This window comes from Salvelinus fontinalis, chromosome 25 (genome assembly GCF_029448725.1).
Source record: "Salvelinus fontinalis isolate EN_2023a chromosome 25, ASM2944872v1, whole genome shotgun sequence".
NCBI classification, from domain to species: Eukaryota; Metazoa; Chordata; class Actinopteri; order Salmoniformes; family Salmonidae; genus Salvelinus; species Salvelinus fontinalis.
Genome location: NC_074689.1, coordinates 41,569,388 through 41,595,365, shown reverse-complemented (window position 1 = coordinate 41,595,365; position 25,978 = coordinate 41,569,388). Strand labels below are relative to the sequence as shown.

Here is a 25,978-nt window from a genome sequence, read left to right as displayed (position 1 = left end):
ACTGAAGACCTACCCTGGCCTCAGGCCAACTGAAGACCTACCCTGGCCTCAGGCCAACTGAAGACCTACCCTGGCCTCAGGCCAACTGAAGACCTACCCTGGCCTCAGGCCAACTGAAGACCTACCCTGGCCTCAGGCCAACTGAAGACCTACCCTGGCCTCAGGCCAACTGAAGACCTACCCTGGCCTCAGGCCAACTGAAGACCTACCCTGGGTTCAGGCCAACTGAAGACCTACCCTGGGTTCAGGCCAACTGAAGACCTACCCTGGGATCAGGTCAACTGAAGACCTACCCTGGGTTCAGGTCAACTGAAGACCTACCCTGGACTCAGGCCAACTGAAGACCTACCCTGGACTCAGGTCAACTGAAGAACTACCCTGGTCTCAGGCCAACTGACTACCTACCCTGGGTTTAGGCCAACTGAAGACCTACCCTGGGTTTAGGCCAACTGAAGACCTACCCTGGGTTCAGGTCAACTGAAGACCTACCCTGGGTTTAGGCCAACTGAAGACCTACCCTGGGTTCAGGCCAACTGAAGACCTACCCTGGGTTCAGGCCAACTGAAGGACTACCTACCCTGGACTCAGGTCAACTGAAGAACTACCCTGGTCTCAGGCCAACTGAAGAACTACCCTGGTCTCAGGCCAACTGAAGACCTACCCTGGGTTTAGGCCAACTGAAGACCTACCCTGGGGGAAACAAGCCAGAGAAGAGATCACTCATAGCAGCTGCAAAGTGAATTGTAAACCGTATTAAAGGCAGCAGAACAGCATCTTTCCACGAGAATATCAGAGGAAGATAATTTACTTTGAGAATGTTAGTTTAGACATCCAATCAAGGTGTGACTTCATATCCCACTGACTGCACGGTAACACAGTATACTAGTCCCTGGTTGTGCTGCGTGTAGACCGTCACACAGGACAATACATGGAATGCTTTGTTAGTCTGAGGAGTCAGAAGTATTGCCACACCTGCATCTATGAAAAGGTGTATTTCAGTGCCCCAAAAACTGAAGTATTAATCTGTGAAAATGTTTTTCAAAGTGTCCCCATGTAAGGCTCGTATTCATATATCCGACAACACCATATTTCATTGCAGTTTTTATTCTCTTCACCAATACAACAATTTCAAAACATTTTTTAACTCATGCTTCTCAATCAATCAATAAATGTGTGCTTCACAGTGTGGGCATCTTTACAGTATGTGACAGCCTGAACATACTACACAAGTATTGCATAGTTAATGCGCTCTGCCAACAATGTCAGAATGTTTCACATTGTAAAACAATGTGCTGTAATCCTTAGAGGTGGTGTGGGTAGTGGCTCACTAGAGAACCAACTATTGGCCAGATGGAGAGTTGGGGGGGGGGGGGGGGGGGGGGGGGGGGGCAATAACTAAATCAATCTGTCAAACTAAGTGATCCCTTGTAGACCTTTATTTGAGAAAAGCATCAAGCTTTTTCTGGATATTGTCAAACGAGTCTATTCCCATGTAGTCCGCCTGGCCCTGCTCCCATTTCTGCTTGCGTTCCTCGGATGTCTCGGGTGGCATGTATGGCTCAGTGTGATGGGGCTCATGGGACGTGCTGCTTCCCTGCGGGAGGAAACAAAACAATATTAATAATAATTATAATATTATCATCTAGAACAGAGAGATTTGAAGAATTCTGGAAACACTAAAAGCGACAGAAAACACATGCTTCTTCGCAGTCAGTACAGTTACACAATTATGTAAAACCTGCCATTCATATTAACGTTACGCCAGACCATCAAATCGATCTACACTGAACAAATATATAACCTCAACAGGCAACAATTCAAAGATTTTACTGAGTTACTGATCATTGAAAAGGAAATCAGTCAATTGAAACACGAGGCACTAATCTATGGATTTCATAACTGGGAAAACAGATGCATCTGTTGGTCAGTATCTGTTACGACCATCATTTGTCTCATGCTGCGACACGTCTCCTTCACATAGAGTTGATCATGGTGTTGATTGAGGCCTGTGGAATATTGTCCCACTCCTCTTCAGTGGCTGTGGGAAGTTGCTGGATATTGGCGGGAACTGGAACGCGCCGTCGTACACGTCGATCCAGAGCATCCCAAACATGCTCAGTGGGTGACATGTCTAATGAGTACGCAGGCCATCTTCAGCTTCCAGGAATGTTGTACATGTCCTTGTGACATTGGGGCCGTGCATTATGATGCTGAAACATGAGGTGATGGCGGTGGATGAATGGCACGACAATGGGCCTCAGGATCTCGTCACGGTATCTCTGAACATTCAAATGGCCATCGATAAAACACAAGTGTGTTCATTGTCCATAGTTTATGCCTAAACGATAATTCCACCATGGGACACTGTTCACCATGTTGACATTGGCAAACCGCTCGCCCACACAACACCATACAACGTGGTCTGCAGGTGAGGCCGGTTGGCTGTACTGACAAAATCTCTAAAACGACCTTGGAGTTGGCTTACAGTAGATAAATTAACGTGGAATTGCTGCAGTAAATCACACCAATTGTGATTGAGAAATCTGTGGCGTTGTGTGACAAAACTGCACATTTTAGAGTGCCCTTTTGTCACCCAGCACAAGGTGCACCTGTGTAATGATCATGCCGTTTAAAATCAGCTTCTCTATATGCAACACCTGTCAGGTGGATGGATTATCTTGGTAAAAGGAGAGATGCTCACCGACAGAGATGGAAACTAATTAGTGCACAAAATGAGAAATACGCTTTGTGCGTATGGAACATTTCTGGGATCTTATATTTCTGCTGATTTATCATAGGACCAACACTGTACATGATGCGTTGATATTTATGTTCAGTTCACATAGCCAGCGAACACACGGCTATAGTACTATAGGGCTAGAAACTACGCCAGGTTTGTTGTATATTATTGTTCATATAGCCAGCGAACACACGGCTATAGTACTATAGGGCTAGAAACTACGCCAGGTTTGTTGTATATTATTGTTCATATAGCCAGCGAACACACGGCTATAGTACTATAGGGCTAGAAACTAAGCCAGGTTTGTTGTATATTATTGTTCATATAGCCAGCGAACACACGGCTATAGTACTATAGGGCTAGAAACTACGCCAGGTTTGTTGTATATTATTGTTCATATAGCCAGCGAACACACGGCTATAGTACTATAGGGCTAGATACTAAGCCAGGTTTGTTGTATATTATTGTTCATATAGCCAGCGAACACGCGGCTATAGTACTATAGGGCTAGATACTAAGCCAGGTTTGTTGTATATTATTGTTCATATAGCCAGCGAACACACGGCTATAGTACTATAGGGCTAGAAACTACGCCAGGTTTGTTGTATATTATTGTTCATATAGCCAGCGAACACACGGCTATAGTACTATAGGGCTAGATACTAAGCCAGGTTTGTTGTATATTATTGTTCATATAGCCAGCGAACACACGGCTATAGTACTATAGGGCTAGAAACTACGCCAGGTTTGTTGTATATTATTGTTCAGTTCACATAGCCAGCGAACACACGGCTATAGTACTATAGGGCTAGAAACTAAGCCAGGTTTGTTGTATATTATTGTTCAGTTCATATAGCCAGCGAACACACGGCTATAGTACTATAGGGCTAGAAACTAATACATTATATTATTGTTCAGTTCATATAGCCAGCGAACACACGGCTATAGTACTATAGGGCTAGAAACTAATACATTATATTATTGTTCAGTTCATATAGCCAGCGAACACACGGCTATAGTACTATAGGGCTAGAAACTAAGCCAGGTGTGTTGTATAACAGATTGCCCACAAGATGCAGCGATTACTAGTGACGAGCGAGGTTAAGGCAGCATCACAACCAACTAGCCTCCTTCAGCATACCTTCCATCCATCCTCCTTGGGACTACAGATCTGGGACCACAGCGCAGGCCAGTGACCATCATGATTACAACTTTCTTTGACCGAGGATTGGAACTATCAGATGGAGGAATGAGTTAGACATCGCAACAGCCATCAGGACTGAAGTATCACTACATTTTACAAATTGACTAATTTCTATCGTTTGGTATTAATTCAGGAGGTGCGGTGAGACAACATTACTTTAATTTACTAACAAGCATCCAAGTAAACATTTAATTTAAATTGTTCTGTTGATAAATTCTGTAGAGGAAGAACAAAGGCTAATACTTCTAGACTGACTTCCACGCAGCCAGAGTGGAAGGGCTGGTCTCCGTATCCCTCCGCCATCATGGGCACCACAGAGGACGAGTAGAGGAACCACCAGTCCAGGAGGAAGCTGAGGTGTGTGGAGGTCTCCTGCATGTCCCCGCTGATCTTCTTGGTCGTGGGGTCGTACGTGTAGCTCCACGGCTTGGTCTGACCCAGGAAGTGGACCACCTTGGCGTTGCCACCGTATCTGGAACAGAATGGATGTTCATTTACGTCAATCAAATGTATTTATAAAGACCTTCTTACATCAGCTGATGTCTCAACGTGTTGTACAGAAACCCAGCCTAAAACCCCAAACAATGCAGGTGTAGAAGCATTTACGTATATTTTGTAGCGAAATCCAACTCATCTTGTAGTTAAAGATTGTTGTGAATGATGTGGTTTGACAGGTTTGACTGGCTTTCGGCCAGTATATCTGCAATATCAGCAGCAAATTGGGCAATAAATTGGTGATTAAATTCTACAAGATACCGTACCATTTAATCAGCAGTAATACGATTCCAAGAGTCAGTCCATTCTAGAAGCACTGTCCGACCTACCAGTCCCATCTAGGATATCTACCCCAACAAGGCCTTGGGCCCTACAGTGGCTGGGAGGATATCTACCCACAAGGCCTTGGGCCCTACAGTGGCTGGGAGGATATCTACCCACAAGGCCTTGGGCCCTACAGTGGCTGGGAGGATATCTACCCACAAGGCCTTGGGCCCTACAGTGGCTGGGAGGATATCTAACCCAACAAGGCCTTGGGCCCTACAGTGGCTGGGAGGATATCTACCCACAAGGCCGTGGGCCCTACAGTGGCTGGGAGGATATCTAACCCAACAAGGCCTTGGGCCCTACAGTGGCTGGGAGGATAAATACCCACAAGGCCGTGGGCCCTACAGTGGCTGGGAGGATATCTAACCCAACAAGGCCTTGGGCCCTACAGTGGCTGGGAGGATAAATACCCACAAGGCCTTGGGCCCTACTGTGGCTGGGAGGATATCTACCCACAAGGCCTTGGGCCCTACAGTGGCTGGGAGGATGTCTACCCACAAGGCCTTGGGCCCTACAGTGGCTGGGAGGATGTCTACCCACAAGGCCGTGGGCCCTACAGTGGCTGGGAGGATGTCTACCCACAAGGCCGTGGGCCCTACAGTGGCTGGGAGGATGTCTACCCACAAGGCCGTGGGCCCTACAGTGGCTGGGAGGATGTCTACCCACAAGGCCGTGGGCCCTACAGTGGCTGGGAGGATATCTACCCCAACAAGGCCGTGGGCCCTACAGTGGCTGGGAGGATATCTACCCCAACAAGGCCGTGGGCCCTACAGTGGCTGGGAGGATATCTACCCACAAGGCCTTGGGCCCTACAGTGGCTGGGAGGATATCTACCCACAAGGCCTTGGGCCCTACAGTGGCTGGGAGGATATCTAACCAACAAGGCCTTGGGCCCTACAGTGGCTGGGAGGATATCTAACCAACAAGGCCTTGGGCCCTAGAGTGGCTGGGAGGATATCTACCCACAAGGCAGTGGGCCCTACAGTGGCTGGGAGGATATCTAACCCAACAAGGCATTGGGCCCTACAGTGGCTGGGAGGATATCTAACCCAACAAGGCATTGGGCCCTACAGTGGCTGGGAGGATATCTACCCACAAGGCCTTGGGCCCTACAGTGGCTGGGAGGATATCTACCCACAAGGCCTTGGGCCCTACAGTGGCTGGGAGAAGCCTTTAGACTCAATGCTGCTGCTCCGTTATAGCTCCCATCACTGGTAACCTGATGCCATAGCATGAGCACACTTTAATGTGACCGTATCACCTTACGCCTCCCGTTCTCACAGCCCACAAGACGATTCCTGCTAAAGGTTGTACAGGTAGTCTACTATCGAGTCACTTCTGATCTTCCCACCTTTCGTTAGGCAAGCAGGAAATTGTAGAAAACTCTAATATTAACTTGATGTAGCCATGTTTGATTTAGCTGATTGGTTTATCAATGTAAGACATACAGATCTATTCAGGTAGTTACTGCCTAAACCAGCAACTAGAGCTACACAGTTCTCTATCATACGAGTACCGGAAGGTAGGCGTAGACTGAGTACGTACTGTTTGAATGCCGGAAGGTAGGCGTAGACTGAGTACGTACTGTTTGAATGCCGGAAGGTAGGCGTAGACTGAGTACGTACTGTTTGAATGCCGGAAGGTAGGCGTAGACTGAGTACGTACTGTTTGAATGCCGGAAGGTAGGCGTAGACTGAGTACGTACTGTTTGAATGCCGGAAGGTAGGCGTAGACTGAGTACGTACTGTTTGAATGCCGGAAGGTAGGCGTAGACTGAGTACGTACTGTTTGAATGCCGGAAGGTAGGCGTAGACTGAGTACGTACTGTTTGAATGCCGGAAGGTAGGCGTAGACTGAGTACGTACTGTTTGAATGCCGGAAGGTAGGCGTAGACTGAGTACGTACTGTTTGAATGCCGGAAGGTAGGCGTAGACTGAGTACGTACTGTTTGAATGCCGGAAGGTAGGCGTAGACTGAGTACGTACTGTTTGAATGCCGGAAGGTAGGCGTAGACTGAGTACGTACTGTTTGAATGCCGGAAGGTAGGCGTAGACTGAGTACGTACTGTTTGAATGCCGGAAGGTAGGCGTAGACTGAGTACGTACTGTTTGAATGCCGGAAGGTAGGCGTAGACTGAGTACGTACTGTTTGAATGCCGGAAGGTAGGCGTAGACTGAGTACGTACTGTTTGAATGCCGGAAGGTAGGCGTAGACTGAGTACGTACTGTTTGAATGCCGGAAGGTAGGCGTAGACTGAGTACGTACTGTTTGAATGCCGGAAGGTAGGCGTAGACTGAGTACGTACTGTTTGAATGCCGGAAGGTAGGCGTAGACTGAGTACGTACTGTTTGAATGCCGGAAGGTAGGCGTAGACTGAGTACGTACTGTTTGAATGCCGGAAGGTAGGCGTAGACTGAGTACGTACTGTTTGAATGCCGGAAGGTAGGCGTAGACTGAGTACGTACTGTTTGAATGCCGGAAGGTAGGCGTAGACTGAGTACGTACTGTTTGAATGCCGGAAGGTAGGCGTAGACTGAGTACGTACTGTTTGAATGCCGGAAGGTAGGCGTAGACTGAGTACGTACTGTTTGAATGCCGGAAGGTAGGCGTAGACTGAGTACGTACTGTTTGAATGCCGGAAGGTAGGCGTAGACTGAGTACGTACTGTTTGAATGCCGGAAGGTAGGCGTAGACTGAGTACGTACTGTTTGAATGCCGGAAGGTAGGCGTAGACTGAGTACGTACTGTTTGAATGCCGGAAGGTAGGCGTAGACTGAGTACGTACTGTTTGAATGCCGGAAGGTAGGCGTAGACTGAGTACGTACTGTTTGAATGCCGGAAGGTAGGCGTAGACTGAGTACGTACTGTTTGAATGCCGGAAGGTAGGCGTAGACTGAGTACGTACTGTTTGAATGCCGGAAGGTAGGCGTAGACTGAGTACGTACTGTTTGAATGCCGGAAGGTAGGCGTAGACTGAGTACGTACTGTTTGAATGCCGGAAGGTAGGCGTAGACTGAGTACGTACTGTTTGAATGCCGGAAGGTAGGCGTAGACTGAGTACGTACTGTTTGAATGCCGGAAGGTAGGCGTAGACTGAGTACGTACTGTTTGAATGCCGGAAGGGAGGCGTAGACTGAGTACGTACTGTTTGAATGCCGGAAGGGAGGCGTAGACTGAGTACGTACTGTTTGAATGCCGGAAGGGAGGCGTAGACTGAGTACGTACTGTTTGAATGCCGGAAGGGAGGCGTAGACTGAGTACGTACTGTTTGAATGCCGGAAGGGAGGCGTAGACTGAGTACGTACTGTTTGAATGCCGGAAGGGAGGCGTAGACTGAGTACGTACTGTTTGAATGCCGGAAGGGAGGCGTAGACTGAGTACGTACTGTTTGAATGCCGGAAGGGAGGCGTAGACTGAGTACGTACTGTTTGAATGCCGGAAGGGAGGCGTAGACTGAGTACGTACTGTTTGAATGCCGGAAGGGAGGCGTAGACTGAGTACGTACTGTTTGAATGCCGGAAGGGAGGCGTAGACTGAGTACGTACTGTTTGAATGCCGGAAGGGAGGCGTAGACTGAGTACGTACTGTTTGAATGCCGGAAGGGAGGCGTAGACTGAGTACGTACTGTTTGAATGCCGGAAGGGAGGCGTAGACTGAGTACGTACTGTTTGAATGCCGGAAGGGAGGTGTAGACAGAGTACGTACTGTTTGAATGCCGGAAGGGAGGTGTAGACTGAGTACGTACTGTTTGAATGCCGGAAGGGAGGCGTAGACTGAGTACGTACTGTTTGAATGCCGGAAGGTAGGCGTAGACTGAGTACGTACTGTTTGAATGCCGGAAGGTAGGCGTAGACTGAGTACGTACTGTTTGAATGCCGGAAGGTAGGCGTAGACTGAGTACGTACTGTTTGAATGCCGGAAGGGAGGCGTAGACTGAGTACGTACTGTTTGAATGCCGGAAGGGAGGTGTAGACAGAGTACGTACTGTTTGAATGCCGGAAGGGAGGTGTAGACAGAGTACGTACTGTTTGAATGCTGGAAGGTAGGCGTAGACTGAGTACGTACTGTTTGAATGCTGGAAGGTAGGCGTAGACTGAGTACGTACTGTTTGAATGCTGGAAGGTAGGTGTAGACTGAGTACGTACTGTTTGAATGCTGTAAGGGAGGTGTAGACTGAGTACGTACTGTTTGAATGCTGGAAGGTAGGTGTAGATTGCTATGCTGCTGAGGTTGTAGATGAAGGGGAGGTGTTTGGATATATCTGCTGTTGCCCAGTCACTGAAGTAGCCATTCAAGATCCCCTGGTCTCCTCCTAGAGACAGAAGAAAAACATCTGTTAGCAATTACACACAACAGGAAGCACAATATCTTTCGCCCCAACATAATGGTTATGAGTGGTTCAAAACACGAGGAAGCAGAGGCTCGTTCAAGACTTAATCCATCTAGAAGTACTTCATTTATCATCATGAGCTTTGTACCTTGTCCAGGATATGAATAGCCCACTAGTACACAGCCCGCCAGTACACAGCCCGCCAGTACACAGCCATAGGTTGACACCTAGTCATTCCAGGGTTTCTTTATTTTTACTATTTTCAAATAGTGAAGACATGAAAACTATGAAATAAGTGTTAAACAACCTGACAACCACGGACCAGATGTAACCACGCCAGCCCAGGACCGCCACAGGAGTTGATTTTCTCCATTATAGTTAACCAATAGCTACCCACACTATCTGCATTCACCCTTTCTGCACCAACTCTGTACATACACTGCTGTTACGGTTCACCATCTACCCAGTCTCACTTTACCCCTTCTACCCCCCCGCCCCTTCTAACCCCCCGCCCCTTCTAACCCCCCGCCCCTTCTAACCCCCCGCCCCTTCTACCACAATCTCTTTTTCTGCATTGTTGGGAAGGGCTTGTAAGTAAACATTTCACTGGTAGTCTACACCGGTTGTTTCCAAAGCCTGTGACAAATAACACTGGATTTGACATTGTCACTATGCTTTAGCCATCCAGAGATATAAATAGCAAAATGTCTGGGCAGCCTGGCAGGGTGGCTATCACAGTGGCAGCCTGGCAGGGTGGCTATCACAGTGGCAGCCTGGCAGGGTGGCTATCACAGTGGCAGCCTGGCAGGGTGGCTATCACAGTGGCAGCCTGGCAGGGTGGTTATCACAGTGGCAGCCTGGCAGTGTGGCTATCACAGTGGCAGCCTGGCAGTGTGGCTATCACAGTGGCAGCCTGGCAGTGTGGCTATCACAGTGGCAGCCTGGCAGTGTGGCTATCACAGTGGCAGCCTGGCAGTGTGGCTATCACAGTGGCAGCCTGGCAGTGTGGCTATCACAGTGGCAGCATGTAGTGCGAAAATCACACAATGTACAGATCACTAAGGAGACCCCGTTTTCCTCTGGTCGTTAGAAGTCATTGTGTGAGTGGGTTTCTGTTGGGAGTAAACAGTCTGTTGCAAAATATTTTACAACGGAAAATACGTTTTAAAAGGAATCTGACTAATGAAAACCCCCCAGGTGTTTGGCAAACATTTTAAAGCTCAGAGCTCAGACTGCAGACCGACATTCCGCCACACTGCAGACAGAGGAATACATTCCGCCACACTGCAGACCGAGGAATACATTCCGCCACACTGCAGACCGAGGAATACATTCCGCCACACTGCAGACCGAGGAAGACATTCCGCCACACTGCAGACCGAGGAAGACATTCCGCCACACTGCAGACCGAGGAAGACATTCCGCCACACTGCAGACCGAGGAAGACATTCCGCCACACTGCAGACCGAGGAAGACATTCCGCCACACTGCAGACCGAGGAATACATTCCGCCACACTGCAGACCGAGGAATACATTCCGCCACACTGCAGACCGAGGAATACATTCCGCCACACTGCAGACCGAGGAATACATTCCGCCACACTGCAGACCGAGGAATACATTCCGCCACACTGCAGACCGAGGAATACATTCCGCCACACTGCAGACCGAGGAATACATTCCGCCACACTGCAGACCGAGGAATACATTCCGCCACACTGCAGACCGAGGAATACATTCCGCCACACTGCAGACCGAGGAATACATTCCGCCACACTGCAGACCGAGGAATACATTCCGCCACACTGCAGACCGAGGAATACATTCCGCCACACTGCAGACCGAGGAATACATTCCGCCACACTGCAGACCGAGGAATACATTCCGCCACACTGCAGACCGAGGAATACATTCCGCCACACTGCAGACCGAGGAATACATTCCGCCACACTGCAGACCGAGGAATACATTCCGCCACACTGCAGACCGAGGAATACATTCCGCCACACTGCAGACCGAGGAATACATTCCGCCACACTGCAGACCGAGGAATACATTCCGCCACACTGCAGACAGAGGAATACATTCCGCCACACTGCAGACAGAGGAATACATTCCGCCACACTGCAGACAGAGGAATACATTCCGCCACACTGCAGACAGAGGAATACATTCCGCCACACTGCAGACAGAGGAATACATTCCGCCACACTGCAGACAGAGGAATACATTCCGCCACACTGCAGACAGAGGAATACATTCCGCCACACTGCAGACAGAGGAATACATTCCGCCACACTGCAGACAGAGGAAGTCTTTAAATGACACACCAACAGCTGAGCAACCTTCTCAGAAGAGGCTCACCTTCCTCGAGATGACAAACACAGGTATGCAGAGGTCATTGAGTAATCTACATACAAGGTTTCACAATCCACCAGTCAAATTACGACATGGAGAAAATCTACTGTCCACAGAACGTTAGGAGGATAGAGTGGTCCATCTACTGTCCACAGAACGTTAGGAGGAGGATAGAGTGGTCCATCTACTGTCCACAGAACGTTAGGAGGAGGATAGAGTGGTCCATCTACTGTCCACAGAACGTTAGGAGGAGGATAGAGTGGTCCATCTACTGTCCACAGAACGTTAGGAGGAGGACAGAGTGGTCCATCTACTGTCCACAGAACGTTAGGAGGAGGATAGAGTGGTCCATCTACTGTCCACAGAACGTTAGGAGGAGGATAGAGTGGTCCATCTACTGTCCACAGAACGTTAGGAGGAGGACCTTTAAGCTGGAGACTGTAGGCTGAGTGTTCAACAGCGTAGTGCCGTGTCTAAACCACTTGTTTCTGTAGTTTATTATAAACAGAGGGGCTGTACTGTCCGTCCGTTGTTAGCACAACCCCAGATACCCCCCTGGGGCTTTACTCCAGCAGAGAGGTTCCAGGAAGTTAATGAGCCCAAGAATCTTCATTTAGAGGGGCTGAGCAGAAGCCAGCAGGAATGCAGCTCTACCCCCGAGGGCACTGCCAGTGTACCTTGGCAGCAGATGATACCGAACCACAGGTCCAGCTACAGCCTCAGGGTAGAACCAGTTCTGACCTGGACAGCATTCAGTAATAAAGGGGAAATTGTATTGAGGCGCCCCCGGCCCAAGACCTGAAGTCTGATCTCCCCTGAACCATTTCTTCACTCCGATCTGCCATAACCAACTATTGTGCAATGTTGTTTAGCCAGAGCTATACAGCCAGGCCAAAATTGACTGGCACTATAATGTCCCCCCCGACTATGTTTTCCAGTTGTAGTGGAGGACCGGAGCATAAATGCTAAAGGTCAGAGAAGTGCAAGTCACAGCTACAGTGAAACATGAAAAGACCAACGCTAAAAACACCGCAGCTTTAGCCAGTTAGCCCACCGCAGCTTTTGCCAGTTAGCCCACCGCAGCTTTTGCCAGTTAGCCCACCGCAGCTTTTGCCAGTTAGCCCACCGCAGCTTTAGCCAGTTAGCCCACCGCAGCTTTAGCCAGTTAGCCCACCGCAGCTTTAGCCAGTTAGCCCACCGCAGCTTTAGCCAGTTAGCCGGTCTAGAATACTGGCAGAGGAGCAAGTCTGATTGGAAAATTAAACAATGCGTTCAAATTAAATAGTTTGGTGAGAAGGAACTGATTCAGACTCACATCATCCACTACAACTTTCTACCATCACCTACACCAAATACTAAAGATAGTCACCTGTGAGTCACAGCAAAGACCATGCTAGAGGGAGAAAGGCAGGGAACTTGTTCGGCCAAATATTTAAAGATACAAATTGACTGAAAAGGATTGGCATAAATGGAAAAATATACCAGTTTCATTTGAAGACAAACATGTTGACAGCTGCACCATACAGGTTGCAAAATATAAAAATGGTAAGAGATGTGCGATGTACCAATTCCATGGCACATGGTTAATGAACCGATACATAAAGCATGTACCAATTCCATGGCACATGGTTAATGAACCGATACATAAAGCATGTACCAATTCCATGGCACATGGTTAATGAACCGATACATAAAGACACTTTATTCGGTTTAAATTTAACTTATACAAACTTCTTGCCACCAACAGAGAGAGATCTCTCTCATCTCAGTCTCCTCACAGCAAAATCTACAATCACTAGATCATTTATTCTGGGTTAGTAGTATGTAGCTTGTCTCTGGTCACAGGTTCAGAAATTATATTAAAACATACCATGTCTCTGTAGACTGTATGGTGTAGCAGGAAAGCTGTAAAACCAAAAAAGATGTCCTCCGAAGAGGAGATAGATGGGTAAAAACAGACCACGGTACCACACTAGTCTGCTGCGTCTACAGTGCCACTTAATTTATTTCACCTTTATTTAACCAGGTAGGCCAGGTGAGAACAACTTGTCATTTACAACTGAGAACTGGACAAGATAAAGCAAAGCAGTGCGACAGAGTTACACATGGGATAAGCATACAGTCAATAACACAATAGGAACATCTATATATAGTGTGCAAATGAGGTAAGATTACAGAGGTTAGGCAATAAATAGGCCATAGTAGCTAAATAATAACAGTTAAGCAATTAAACACTGGTGTGACAAGTAGAGATCCCGGGATGCAAAGGAGCAAGATAAATAAGTATGGGGATGAGGTAGTTGGATGGGCGGTTTACAGATGGGCTACTGTCTGTGGTGCCCTCCCTGAGGACCTAAGTGCTGTAAGGACTGTCTAGATGCGCTGGGCTGACTAGCCTAGGATACCCTGACTGGCAGGTTCTTCACCCGTTTTCTGCCAATCTACCTGCCTTGCTGTGTGCTGGAAGCCAGAGGTCAGTATTTTCACTGGGCTTGCAAGCCCAGGATGCGCCACCGGTGATTTGCGGGTAGCCTAGTGGTTAGAGCGTTGGACTAGTAACCAGCAGCTAGCCTAGTGGTTAGAGCGTTGGACTAGTAACCAGCAGCTAGCCTAGTGGTTAGAGCGTTGGACTAGTAACCAGCAGCTAGCCTAGTGGTTAGAGCGTTGGACTAGTAACCAGCAGCTAGCCTAGTGGTTAGAGCGTTGGACTTGTAACCAGCAGCTAGCCTAGTGGTTAGAGCGTTGGACTTGTAACCAGCAGCTAGCCTAGTGGTTAGAGCGTTGGACTAGTAACCAGCAGCTAGCCTAGTGGTTAGAGCGTTGGACTTGTAACCAGCAGCTAGCCTAGTGGTTAGAGCGTTGGACTAGTAACCAGCAGCTAGCCTAGTGGTTAGAGCGTTGGACTAGTAACCAGCAGCTAGCCTAGTGGTTAGAGCGTTGGACTTGTAACCAGCAGCTAGCCTAGTGGTTAGAGCGTTGGACTTGTAACCAGCAGCTAGCCTAGTGGTTAGAGCATTGGACTTGTAACCAGCAGCTAGCCTAGTGGTTAGAGCGTTGGACTTGTAACCAGCAGCTAGCCTAGTGGTTAGAGCGTTGGACTTGTAACCAGCAGCTAGCCTAGTGGTTAGAGCGTTGGACTTGTAACCAGCAGCTAGCCTAGTGGTTAGAGCGTTGGACTTGTAACCAGCAGCTAGCCTAGTGGTTAGAGCGTTGGACTTGTAACCAGCAGCTAGCCTAGTGGTTAGAGCGTTGGACTTGTAACCAGCAGCTAGCCTAGTGGTTAGAGCGTTGGACTTGTAACCAGCAGCTAGCCTAGTGGTTAGAGCGTTGGACTTGTAACCAAACGGTTGCAAGATCAAATCCGAGCTGACAACGTAAAAATCTGTCGTGCTGCCCCTGAACAAGGCAGTTAACCCACTGTTCATAGGCCGTCATTGAAAATACACATTTGCTCTAAACTGATTTGCCTAGTTGAAATTAAAATATATATATTTTTGCCCAGATCCACAAACGGCCACAACCAAACAGACTGCCGGAGGCCAGCCACCACCAAACAGCAGACTGCCGGAGGCCAGCCACCACCAAACAGCAGACTGCCGGAGGCCAGCCACCACCAAACAGCAGACTGCCGGAGGCCAGCCACCACCAAACAGCAGACTGCCGGAGGCCAGCCACCACCAAACAGCAGACTGCCGGAGGCCAGCCACCACCAAACAGCAGACTGCCGGAGGCCAGCCACCACCAAACAGCAGACTGCCGGAGGCCAGCCACCACCAAACAGCAGACTGCCGGAGGCCAGCCACCACCAAACAGCAGACTGCCGGAGGCCAGCCACCACCAAACAGCAGACTGCCGGAAACTAGCCACCACCAAACAGCAGACTGCCGGAAACCAGCCACTACCTAGAAAGATATAACAGATATTTGGAATGCTGCACATACTGCATCTACATTGTTGGAAAAGCAGCACATTTTATACCAGCAGACCACGGAAACACTACTCCGATACCATGGAAACACTACTCCGATATGCTGCAAGACCTACCAGCGGACCATGGAAACACTACTCCGATACCATGGAAACACTACTCCGATACCATGGAAACACTACTCCGATACCATGGAAACACTACTCCGATACCATGGAAACACTACTCCGATATGCTGCAAGACCTACCAGCGGACCATGGAAACACTACTCCGATACCATGGAAACACTACTCCGATACCATGGAAACACTACTCCGATACCATGGAAACACTACTCCGATACCATGGAAACACTACTCCGATACCATGGAAACACTACTCCGATATGCTGCAAGACCTACCAGCGGACCATGGAAACACTACTCCGCTACCATGGAAACACTACTCCGATACCATGGAAACACTACTCCGATACCATGGAAACACTACTCCGATATGCTGCAAGACCTACCAGCGGACCATGGAAACACTACTCCGATACCATGGAAACACTACTCCGATACCATGGAAACACTACTCCGATATGCTGCAAGACCTACCAGCGGACCATGGAAACACTACTCCGATACCATGGAAACACTACTCCGATACCATGGAAACACTACTCCGATACCATGGAAACACTACTCCGATACCATGGAAACACTACTCCGATATGCTGCAAGACCTACCAGCGGACCATGGAAACACTACTCCGCTACCATGGAAACACTACTCCGATACCATGGAAACACTACTCCGATATGCTGCAAGACCTACTAGCGGACCATGGAAACACTACTCCGATACCATGGAAACACTACTCCGATACCATGGAAACCCTACTCCGATATGCTGCAGGACCTACCAGCGGACCATGGAAACACTACTCCGCTACCATGGAAACACTACTCCGATACCATGGAAACACTACTCCGATATGCTGCAAGACCTACCAGCGGACCATGGAAACACTACTCCGATACCATGGAAACACTACTCCGATACCATGGAAACACTACTCCGATATGCTGCAGGACCTACCAGCAGACCATGGAAACACTACTCCGATACCATGGAAACACTACTCCGATACCATGGAAACCCTACTCCGATATGCTGCAGGACCTACCAGCAGACCATGGAAACACTACTCCGATACCATGGAAACACTACTCCGATATGCTGCAAGACCTACCAGCAGACCATGAAAACACTACTCCGATACCATGGAAACACTACTCCGATATGCTGCAAGACCTACCAGCAGACCATGGAAACACTACTCCGATACCATGGAAACACTACTCCGATACCATGGAAACACTACTCCGATACCATGGAAACACTACTCCGATACCATGGAAACACTACTCCGATACCATGGAAACACTACTCCGATACCATGGAAACACTACTCCGATACCATGGAAACACTACTCCGATACCATGGAAACACTACTCCGATACCATGGAAACACTACTCCGATACGCTCCAAGACCTACCAGCAGACCATGGAAACACTACTCCGATACCATGGAAACACTACTCCGATACCATGGAAACACTACTCCGATACCATGGAAACACTACTCCGATACCATGGAAACACTACTCCGATACCATGGAAACACTACTCCGATATGCTGCAAGACCTACCAGCAGACCATGGAAACACTACTCCGATAGACGTACATAAGCGCCAACGGTTAGTGAGTACAATAGGTAGCATTAAAATACATAAGTCGTGGGATGGAAAATGGACATGACATTTCTTAAAGGAACCATTAAAAACGGACAGGTACCATCGAAGCTGCCGTGTTCTGTGCAGTACTGGAGCAGTTTGCCGTAGGTCTCGTCGGAGGGCCGGAACACGAACACGCCGGAGTTGAAACAGTCTGGCCAGCCGGGGTCCGGGGACGCAGACAGCTCCTCCCTGTCAAACAACTCATCTATGTTCTGTACCACCTGCAACAAACACATACAGGTGAACTATACCGTACCAGGAGGAGGAGGGTGTACAAACACATACAGGTGAACTATACCGTACCAGGAGGAGGAGGGTGTACAAACACATACAGGTGAACTATACCGTACCAGGAGGAGGGTGAACAAACACATACAGGTGAACTATACCGTACCAGGAGGAGGAGGATATACAAACACATACAGGTGAACTATACCGTACCAGGAGGAGGAAGATGTACAAACACATACAGGTGAACTATACCGTACCAGGAGGAGGGTGAACAAACACATACAGGTGAACTATACCGTACCAGGAGGAGGAGGATGTACAAACACATACAGGTGAACTATACCGTACCAGGAGGAGGAGGATGTACAAACACATACAGGTGAACTATACCGTACCAGGAGGAGGAGGGTGTACAAACACATACAGGTGAACTATACCGTACCAGGAGGAGGAGGGTGTACAAATCAACACCAAGTGTCTCACCTGTGTGTCTGCGTCCATGACGGTCAGAGTATTGTGTGTGTCTCACCAGTGTGTCTGCGTCCATGACGGTCAGAGTATTGTGTGTCTCACCAGTGTTTCTGCGTCCATGACGGTCAGAGTATTGTGTGTCTCACCAGTGTTTCTGCGTCCATGACGGTCAGAGTATTGTGTGTCTCACCAGTGTGTCTGCGTCCATGACGGTCAGAGTATTGTGTGTGTCTCACCAGTGTGTCTGCGTCCATGACGGTCAGAGTATAGTGTGTCTCACCAGTGTGTCTGCGTCCATGACGGTCAGAGTATTGTGTGTGTCTCACCAGTGTGTCTGCGTCCATGACGGTCAGAGTATTGTGTGTGTCTCACCAGTGTGTCTGCGTCCATGACGGTCAGAGTATTGTGTGTCTCACCAGTGTGTCTGCGTCCATGACGGTCAGAGTATTGTGTGTCTCACCAGTGTTTCTGCGTCCATGACGGTCAGAGTATTGTGTGTCTCACCAGTGTGTCTGCGTCCATGACGGTCAGAGTATTGTGTGTCTCACCAGTGTGTCTGCGTCCATGACGGTCAGAGTATTGTGTGTCTCACCAGTGTGTCTGCGTCCATGACGGTCAGAGTATTGTGTGTGTCTCACCAGTGTGTCTGCGTCCATGACGGTCAGAGTATTGTGTGTGTCTCACCAGTGTGTCTGCGTCCATGAAGACACATTTGGAATAGTGTGTAAGGGTCCAGCAGCGTAGCTTGGTGAAGGTGACTCCCAGGTCAGGTCTCTTCATCAGGGTCAGGTGAGCTGCATCTCTGCTGTCCAACACTTCCACCAACAAGACCTCGTCAAAGATCTTGTGAAGCACTCCCCTGGCGGTGGTAGGAGGAAGAGGCAGAGGAGGCAGAGACAGCATAACGTACCGTGAATATGGTGTACAGTTGAATGGATTCTGAATAACTGCAGTAGGGCGGGGCCGGGGAACACCTCTAGGGCAGGGCGGAGCCTAAGATGCCAAACTTGTAGGGCAGGGGTCTTCAAATCTTATCCTACACGAGGTCCAGAGCCTGCTAGTTCTGTTCTATCTGACAATGAATTGCAGCCACCTGGTGTCCCAGGTCTAAATCAATCCTTGATTAGAGGGGATAAATTAAACGCAGTGGATCTGGCTCGGAGGTCAAGATGTCAGTTTGAAGACCATAGAGGAAGTGAGAAGGTTCTGGGTGTGGGAGGTGGGGCATGTTTAAGCCCCGGAACATGACCGCCAACAGGTCTAGGATCAGCTCTTCCATCTCTAACGTTATAGAATTAACATTGGCATCGGAATAGATGGGATCAAGTCTTCAACTCCAATGTAATAGGTTGAGGGCATAATGCAAAGCATCTCCTCTAGGACGTTAAGGTTAGCACCTAGAGACGTTTGATGATGTGCGGGCGAGGTCATTTTGAGTGTTGAATAGGTCAGTGTTTTAATGTCGAGACTTACTGTTTATTGTAGTGGCTGCAGCTCAATCCCCTCTTCCCGCCAATTTAAAGTCTGAACCTTTTCCATAACTTGGGTTTGTGAAAGTAGGCTTTTTCTACACAATGATCTGGACAAGAAAATCACCTGTAAAACCCAAGCTGTGTGAGCTACAAACTAATGGCCCCAATACAGAGAGACTCAGGAACACATCAGTGCCAATTGGTTGGCTCTACGACGTCCACAAGTTTACGGCAGTTATCTGAACGCTGTCGTGGACGTCCTCGTTTCCATGAGGTCTTCTCACAAAACCAACTGCCCAGACCGAACCGTTGGAGCTACAATATCGAAAGGGGAGACTAGCGAACACTACGCTGTCAGTTCTGCTCTACGATACACGATTCCTGGGAGTCGTCTGAAGGTAACCCAGTACCGGGTTGGAAAAATTACAAAAGTTGCATGGGGTGAAATGTGCCAAAAATAACACGAGTCTAAATGTATTTTCTTACATTCTCAGATATAGGACAGACTTCAAAACCTTGTTCCATATGATTATAATTATTATTATTACTTAGTTGACATTGATGAATGTGTCACTCAAAGCATTTCTATGGGCTACAGCAGTAAAGGCCAAACACATCGTTTCATAAAATTGAGATATATATCTATCCATCTATATATACCTATAGGGGGTCCTAAAATTCTAAATAAAAACCTCTAAATTAGATTTTATGGCCATCTAAAATTCCATATGTTAGCTTAGTAGATATTGCGATCTACTAAGACCTACTTAGACCTATAAGGGTTATTAAGGAAAATGACAGGTTTTTATATACATGGTCAGAGAGTTCAACTCAGACATCCTCTGCTGGCATTTTCTAAACAATGCATATTATTGTAAACTACATTTTGGTTTCAAAACTCTTAAGTCTACAAAAATATGCTTAGAACTGTTACAAATGGTCAAATGCTGGGAAAAAGATTTGACAAAATATATCACCGATTACTGTTCCAAATAAATACAAATAAAATGTTTATCCTTACGGTAGGGCAAAAAGTCATTGTGTCATTCCAAACGTTATCTGCAATTTTCTACCATTTTGTGCCACTCAAGCCTTTCCCCTATCCAGCCATGCCATTCTCTAACTGGTACCGAACAGAAAGGAAACAAACAAAGTGTCTTAACGGGGCATTGGGCCACACCAGCCGCCAGAACAGTTTCAATGCACCTTGGCATAGATTCTACAAGTGTCTGGAACTTCCTGTGTGGAAGCTCCCGCAATCCCTCATTGACTCACGTTTCCTTATTCTAGGCAGTTGCCTGATGAATGGACGGCATCAATCTGAATATTACATTGCCACTCCTTTATCTGCAACGTCATGTGCACAACATCTAAGGAACTGCATCACTACAAACACTTTGCCATTTCTGAAAGGACGTATTTGGGTGTTTTTGGACATTTTGTTCATGGTCCCCCCCCCCCCTCCCAAGAGTCCCATACTACGCAAAAAGAATGCTTAAATGAATTGCTGGGTAAATTCTTCAACAACAAGTGAAAACATTTAGATTTGTCCTTTAGAGGTTCTTACTTGCAGGGATCAGAAACTTTGGGTCCGATCATCACCACCAGCTGCCTGGTTGTCTGGTGGTTCCTCAGGGACTTGCCCAGGACCATGGCTCCTCTGGCATAGTTGTCATTGGTCGCCAATGTCACAAAAGCCTGGTCTGGGGGGGGGGGGGGGGGGGCATAACTTGTTAATACAAACTTAGCAATAACATTTTCATTAGGTTCAAATGGTTTGAATCCTACTCTTAAAACCTTCCCCCAAAAATACTTTGCCAGACTCATTTTTTACAAATTATTTAAACATGGAGTCACATTGAGATTAAAAATCTATTTTATGAGAGAACCCTGTACACATTACAATAAAAACAGATTTAAACACATAAAACAATATCATTCAGCACAATAAAAGGGTTTATAAAAGCAATCCCATTCAACTACTTAGAGGTCCTCAATCAATAATGTAAACTGCCCAAGTGACACCAGTACATCTGACTGCAGTGAACGCTGCAGGTTGTCCACAAATTAGGGGCAAAAACTAAACAGATTTCCCCAAATCTGTGGAGACTGGAGGGATCTCTAGTGTTATCCATTCCTGTGAACGGGTTTGGTAACTTAGGATTCTTATCCTAGTTAACGATGTTAAATAGTGTTTGTCAGATTGCTTTGTAAAAAGAGAACGCAGCTCTTTGAAACATGGGTCCATCTGACATGTTTATACAGACTACAATGAGTCCTAAAATTGTCCCGTGATAAAACGTATTGCGGAATGGAAGACGGCGTCCAAGGAGTTTAAAATAGAGGTCGTGCCGCATGTAAAGATAATCACCAAAACCCAACACAGGGACAAGTGTTTCAATAATCTCTTATTTTTAATACTAAGGAATGATTTATTTCTATGACACAAAACTCTTGATCTTAGCTTCGTCAGATTTCCTATTTATTCGTTACAAAGGAAACTGTATCAATCCAGACACGCAGGTACTTATACTGAGAAACAAGCTCAGTTTGGGCTCCGTTTATAGCAGATGTTCCATGGTCATTCTGAGCCTCTTTACTGTGTCGCCACCATGCTCGATGCTAGGTACAAGGACCACTACTTCGATGCAGACAAGAAACCGGGTTTACCTGAAATGTTAGACACAGCTGGACCAGATGGAAACAGACAGTGAGCACCGAAGAGGAGCCCCACACAGACAGAGGAGCCCCACACAGACAGAGGAGCCCCACACAGACAGAGGAGCCCCACACAGACAGAGGAGCCCCACACAGACAGAGGAGCCCCACACAGACAGAGGAGCCCCACACAGACAGAGGAGCCCCACACAGACAGAGGAGCCCCACACAGACAGAGGAGCCCCACACAGACAGAGGAGCCCCACACAGACAGAGGAGCCCCACACAGACAGAGGAGCCCCACACAGACAGAGGAGCCCCACACAGACAGAGGAGCCCCACACAGACAGAGGAGCCCCACACAGACAGAGGAGCCCCACACAGACAGAGGAGCCCCACACAGACAGAGGAGCCCCACACAGACAGAGGAGCCCCACACAGACAGAGGAGCCCCACACAGACAGAGGAGCCCCACACAGACAGAGGAGCCCCACACAGACAGAGGAGCCCCACACAGACAGAGGAGCCCCACACAGACAGAGGAGCCCCACACAGACAGAGGAGCCCCACACAGACAGAGGACCCCACAGAGACAGAGGAGCCCCACACAGACAGAGGAGCCCCACACAGACAGAGGACCCCACAGAGACAGAGGACCCCACAGAGACAGAGCTGAAACTTCACTGCCTTGACATGCATGATGAAATCCTGGCTGAGACTGAACAAATGAACAACGAAACAGCAATTAAGTGAATGAAATAGGTTTTGATGATGTTTAACTGTTAATGGGGACATGCGTAAATGCCAACAAAATAACTTTTTGGTGTGTTGCAAATATTTAACTGTATTAGAAGACTGCTAACATTTTAAATATCAGGTTTTTTGGCATGGAAAATCCCGGATATCGGTGAAAACTCGGCGCATCAAACTAACGAATCAAAGTGTATTTGTCACATGCACCGAATACAACAGCTGTAGACCTTACCGTGAAACGCTGACTTACGAGCCCTTTACCAACAATGCAGTTGAAGAATTTAGAGTTTAGAAAATATTGACTAAATTAAAGTATAAAATTGTGAGGGAGTGATGTCCTATGGTCTGTGGGAGTGTAAACAATGACACCAATGTCTGAACGCCAGTCAGAACAGCCAAGGGCTTGACGGGGTCTACTTTGGCATGCTGTGCCATATAGGAAAACCTATCAAACTGCCCAGAGACTAACATCTCAACAATGGAATGATTGTAAGCTAACAAAGGCCAAATAGATTCATGTTATTATAGTGCCAAATGTACAAACTGGCAGTTAATATGAGCAGGTCTGGCTGGTCCGTTAAATAATCCCCTGGTATAGTAAGTCTTGGGGGACAACTGGATAACAGCCTGGTAAACAGCCTGGTAAACAGCCTGGTAAACAGCCTGGTAAACAGCCTGGTAAACAGCCTGGTAAACAGCCTGGTAAACAGCCTGGTAAACAGCCTGGTAAACAGCCTGGTAAACAGCCTGGTAAACAGCCTGGTAAACAGCCTGGTAAACAGCCTGGTAAACAGCCTGGTAAACAGCCTGGTAAACAGCCTGGTAAACAGCCTGGTAAACAGCCTGGTAAACAGCCTGGTAAACAGCCTGGTAAACAGCCTGGTAAACAGCCTGGTAAACAGCCTGGTAAACAGCCTGGTAAACAGCCTGGTAAACAGCCTGGTAAACAGCCTGGTAAACAGCCTGGTAAACAGCCTGGTAAACAGCCTGGTAAACAGCCTGGTAAACAGCCTGGTAAACAGCCTGGTAAACAGCCTGGTAAACAGCCTGGTAAAAAGAAACCACTGGATACAAAACCTCAAAATTGTGTTCAGATGCCAAAACAGGTACAGATGAAGTGTAATTGGTTATTTCCAACTGTACCTCCCAACACAAACTCTCCCATGCCATTGGTCCCAAGAAAACAGCTGATGTTATATTAGAAGCAAGTAATGCCAAATAAATCTGCCCTAAAAAAAAAAAAGTCAACAGAAGGCTCTACTGGATCTCTGCTTCTCTGCTGGTAAAATGCCCTGATAAGCAGAGAGACATACTGTTGGCCTTCAGGCCTCAACCCACTGACTATACAAAGATGGACATAGTGATGCTATTACAAAGGCAGAAGACCATGGGATGACAAACCTTCTGTAAGTCATGGGGACAGGATGTCAGGTATCTCTACTGCATTTCTGCCAGGTACATATATAACTGTCATTTTAGTGTGCCCCTTATATTGGCTTTAGGTAGGCCTATATAGGCTTAATATAATAAAACATGGTGAGAAAAAGGTGTAAGTTTACAGGACATGCAGTTTCACTTGGAACAGTAATTCAATAAGTTGTAGCATACTTCTAGCTGTCTACAGCATTGTGGCCAGCAGGTACAGTGAGATTTAACCCAACACTAGACCTGCCCTGTCGTCCAGGATTGATGTGCTCCGTGGACCGGTTCGTACATAAAGCGTTCTCCATCTCAGCCTGCAAATGCATCATTTTTCTCCTTAACTATATTTAATGACAGGCCGTCAAAATAGAAAAATAATAAGATCACTTTATTGGTCAATTTTCCAGGCGGTCCAAACCAACAGATGTCACCTGCTTTTCACCAAACACCTAAAAAACAGGTTTTTGGAGCGGTGCGGGGAGCAGCCACAGGGCGCCTGGGGGGCTGTACCTTGCTTAAGGGCACAACGGCAGGCAATGGCAGCAAGGATTTGATAGCAGAAACCCTTAAAATGGAGGCCAGAATTGACGCGTTGCACTAAGCCCAAAACGTGTGGTTTCCGATGAAAAAGAGAAATGATTTAGGTTATCCTAACAAACTAACGGTGGGCTAGTTTTTTTTCTCACGAGTTCCCCGTTGTATTAAAGTCAAAACGCAGGTTGAGAGAGAGACCCTTTGAGTAAGAACAGGATTAATTTGCAGCCTGAATGGAGGACGTTATGTACGAACCGGTCCACACCAGTAATAACGGCTGGACATCAGTGCCAGACGGTAGCACCGATATAGCGGCCACTATCGGCTGTTTAGGCTACGTGTGAATATGGGGTTACAACTAGGGAGAGACTGAGCAACAGCAAAACTCATTGACCCAACCATTAACCTACTCCGTTATCCACACAGCCGTGAAACGTATCGATACGATTCTATTAAGTCCATGTTACAAAACACGCGGTGATGGAAAGCGGATTAGAGACTTTAAATATCAACGACTGTGTCCACATGCCTGTTGGTGTCACGGATCGAAAACCCCCATAATAACGGCAACAAACCAAGCTGTACATTTCTCAACGCCAGCCCATCATTTACATACGACGGACATTGCTGCAACTCCACAGTAACTTTCTTCGCCTCGGACAGTGGGAACAATCACGACAAGTTACTTAGTTTCCACCGTGTCCGCCACAGTCAAACTTCCATCACATCATCCAAGGCTTACATTGTAACAAACCGCCACGTACCTTTTGACATATTGCTGGTAGAAGTTGTAGATCCTCTGTAGACTAGACACAGCACCTTCGTTAGGAAAGGACAAGACTACTACATGGAGGTGCATTTATAGACGCATGTAGACCGTGGGTCACGTGACAGGGTCTAGGCGCACACCCCCTTCTGAACTATCTATGGCAGGATTCCGCAACTGGCGGCCCGCGGATCACAATCTGGCCCGCAGGTGATTTTATTTCGCCCCAGAGGTTGCTGAGCAAAAGAAAAAGAAATTGTTTTATGTATTATTATTTTATTGTTGGACACAAAAGACTGTAAAAACAACAGCAAATCAGCTCCAAGTGATTAAAATTTTGGAAATCTGTTCCAAATTATTCCCATGCATAATAGAGAGATATATGTGACCGTATACAAACATAAGCAAGGTTTGATATGATTATGTTTTAGTCAAATATAATATCTATTTGGGCTTCTTGCAGGTCAATTTGTAGTCTACAAATTATTTGTAATTATGTT

The 25,978-nt window shown here is 47.5% G+C and overlaps 1 protein-coding gene across 2 annotated transcripts; it reads right to left on the bottom strand.

Annotated features, from left to right (window-relative positions):
- Window positions 1-1,366: 1,366 nt before the first annotated feature.
- LOC129823278 (glycogenin-1-like) lies at window positions 1,367-25,590 on the bottom strand. Of its 2 annotated transcripts, none has more exons than XM_055882208.1 (8): window positions 25,477-25,590; window positions 20,913-21,048; window positions 18,558-18,732; window positions 17,230-17,392; window positions 8,952-9,078; window positions 4,200-4,416; window positions 3,882-3,974; window positions 1,367-1,594 (listed from the first exon to the last, which is right to left on the bottom strand). In XM_055882208.1, the coding sequence occupies exons 1-8, from the start codon at window positions 25,484-25,486 to the stop codon at window positions 1,436-1,438; spliced, it is 1,080 nt and encodes a 359-aa protein (XP_055738183.1). In that variant the 5' UTR covers window positions 25,487-25,590; the 3' UTR covers window positions 1,367-1,435. The 2 variants fall into 2 exon arrangements, with proteins under 2 accessions (XP_055738183.1, XP_055738182.1); XM_055882207.1 differs by having other exon boundaries at window positions 4,188-4,416; window positions 25,477-25,589.
- Between the last annotated feature and the right edge of the window lie 388 nt (window positions 25,591-25,978).

Bases quoted from the DNA above. Each gene is read 5' to 3' on its own strand.
- LOC129823278 (XM_055882207.1), bottom strand. The intron at 4,417-8,951 runs GTACGTACTCAG...ATTCTGTTCCAG, and splicing joins TACCTTCCAGCATTCAAACA to ATACGGTGGCAACGCCAAGG. The intron at 3,975-4,187 runs GTATTAGCCTTT...TCCATCTGATAG, and splicing joins GCGTGGAAGTCAGTCTAGAA to TTCCAATCCTCGGTCAAAGA.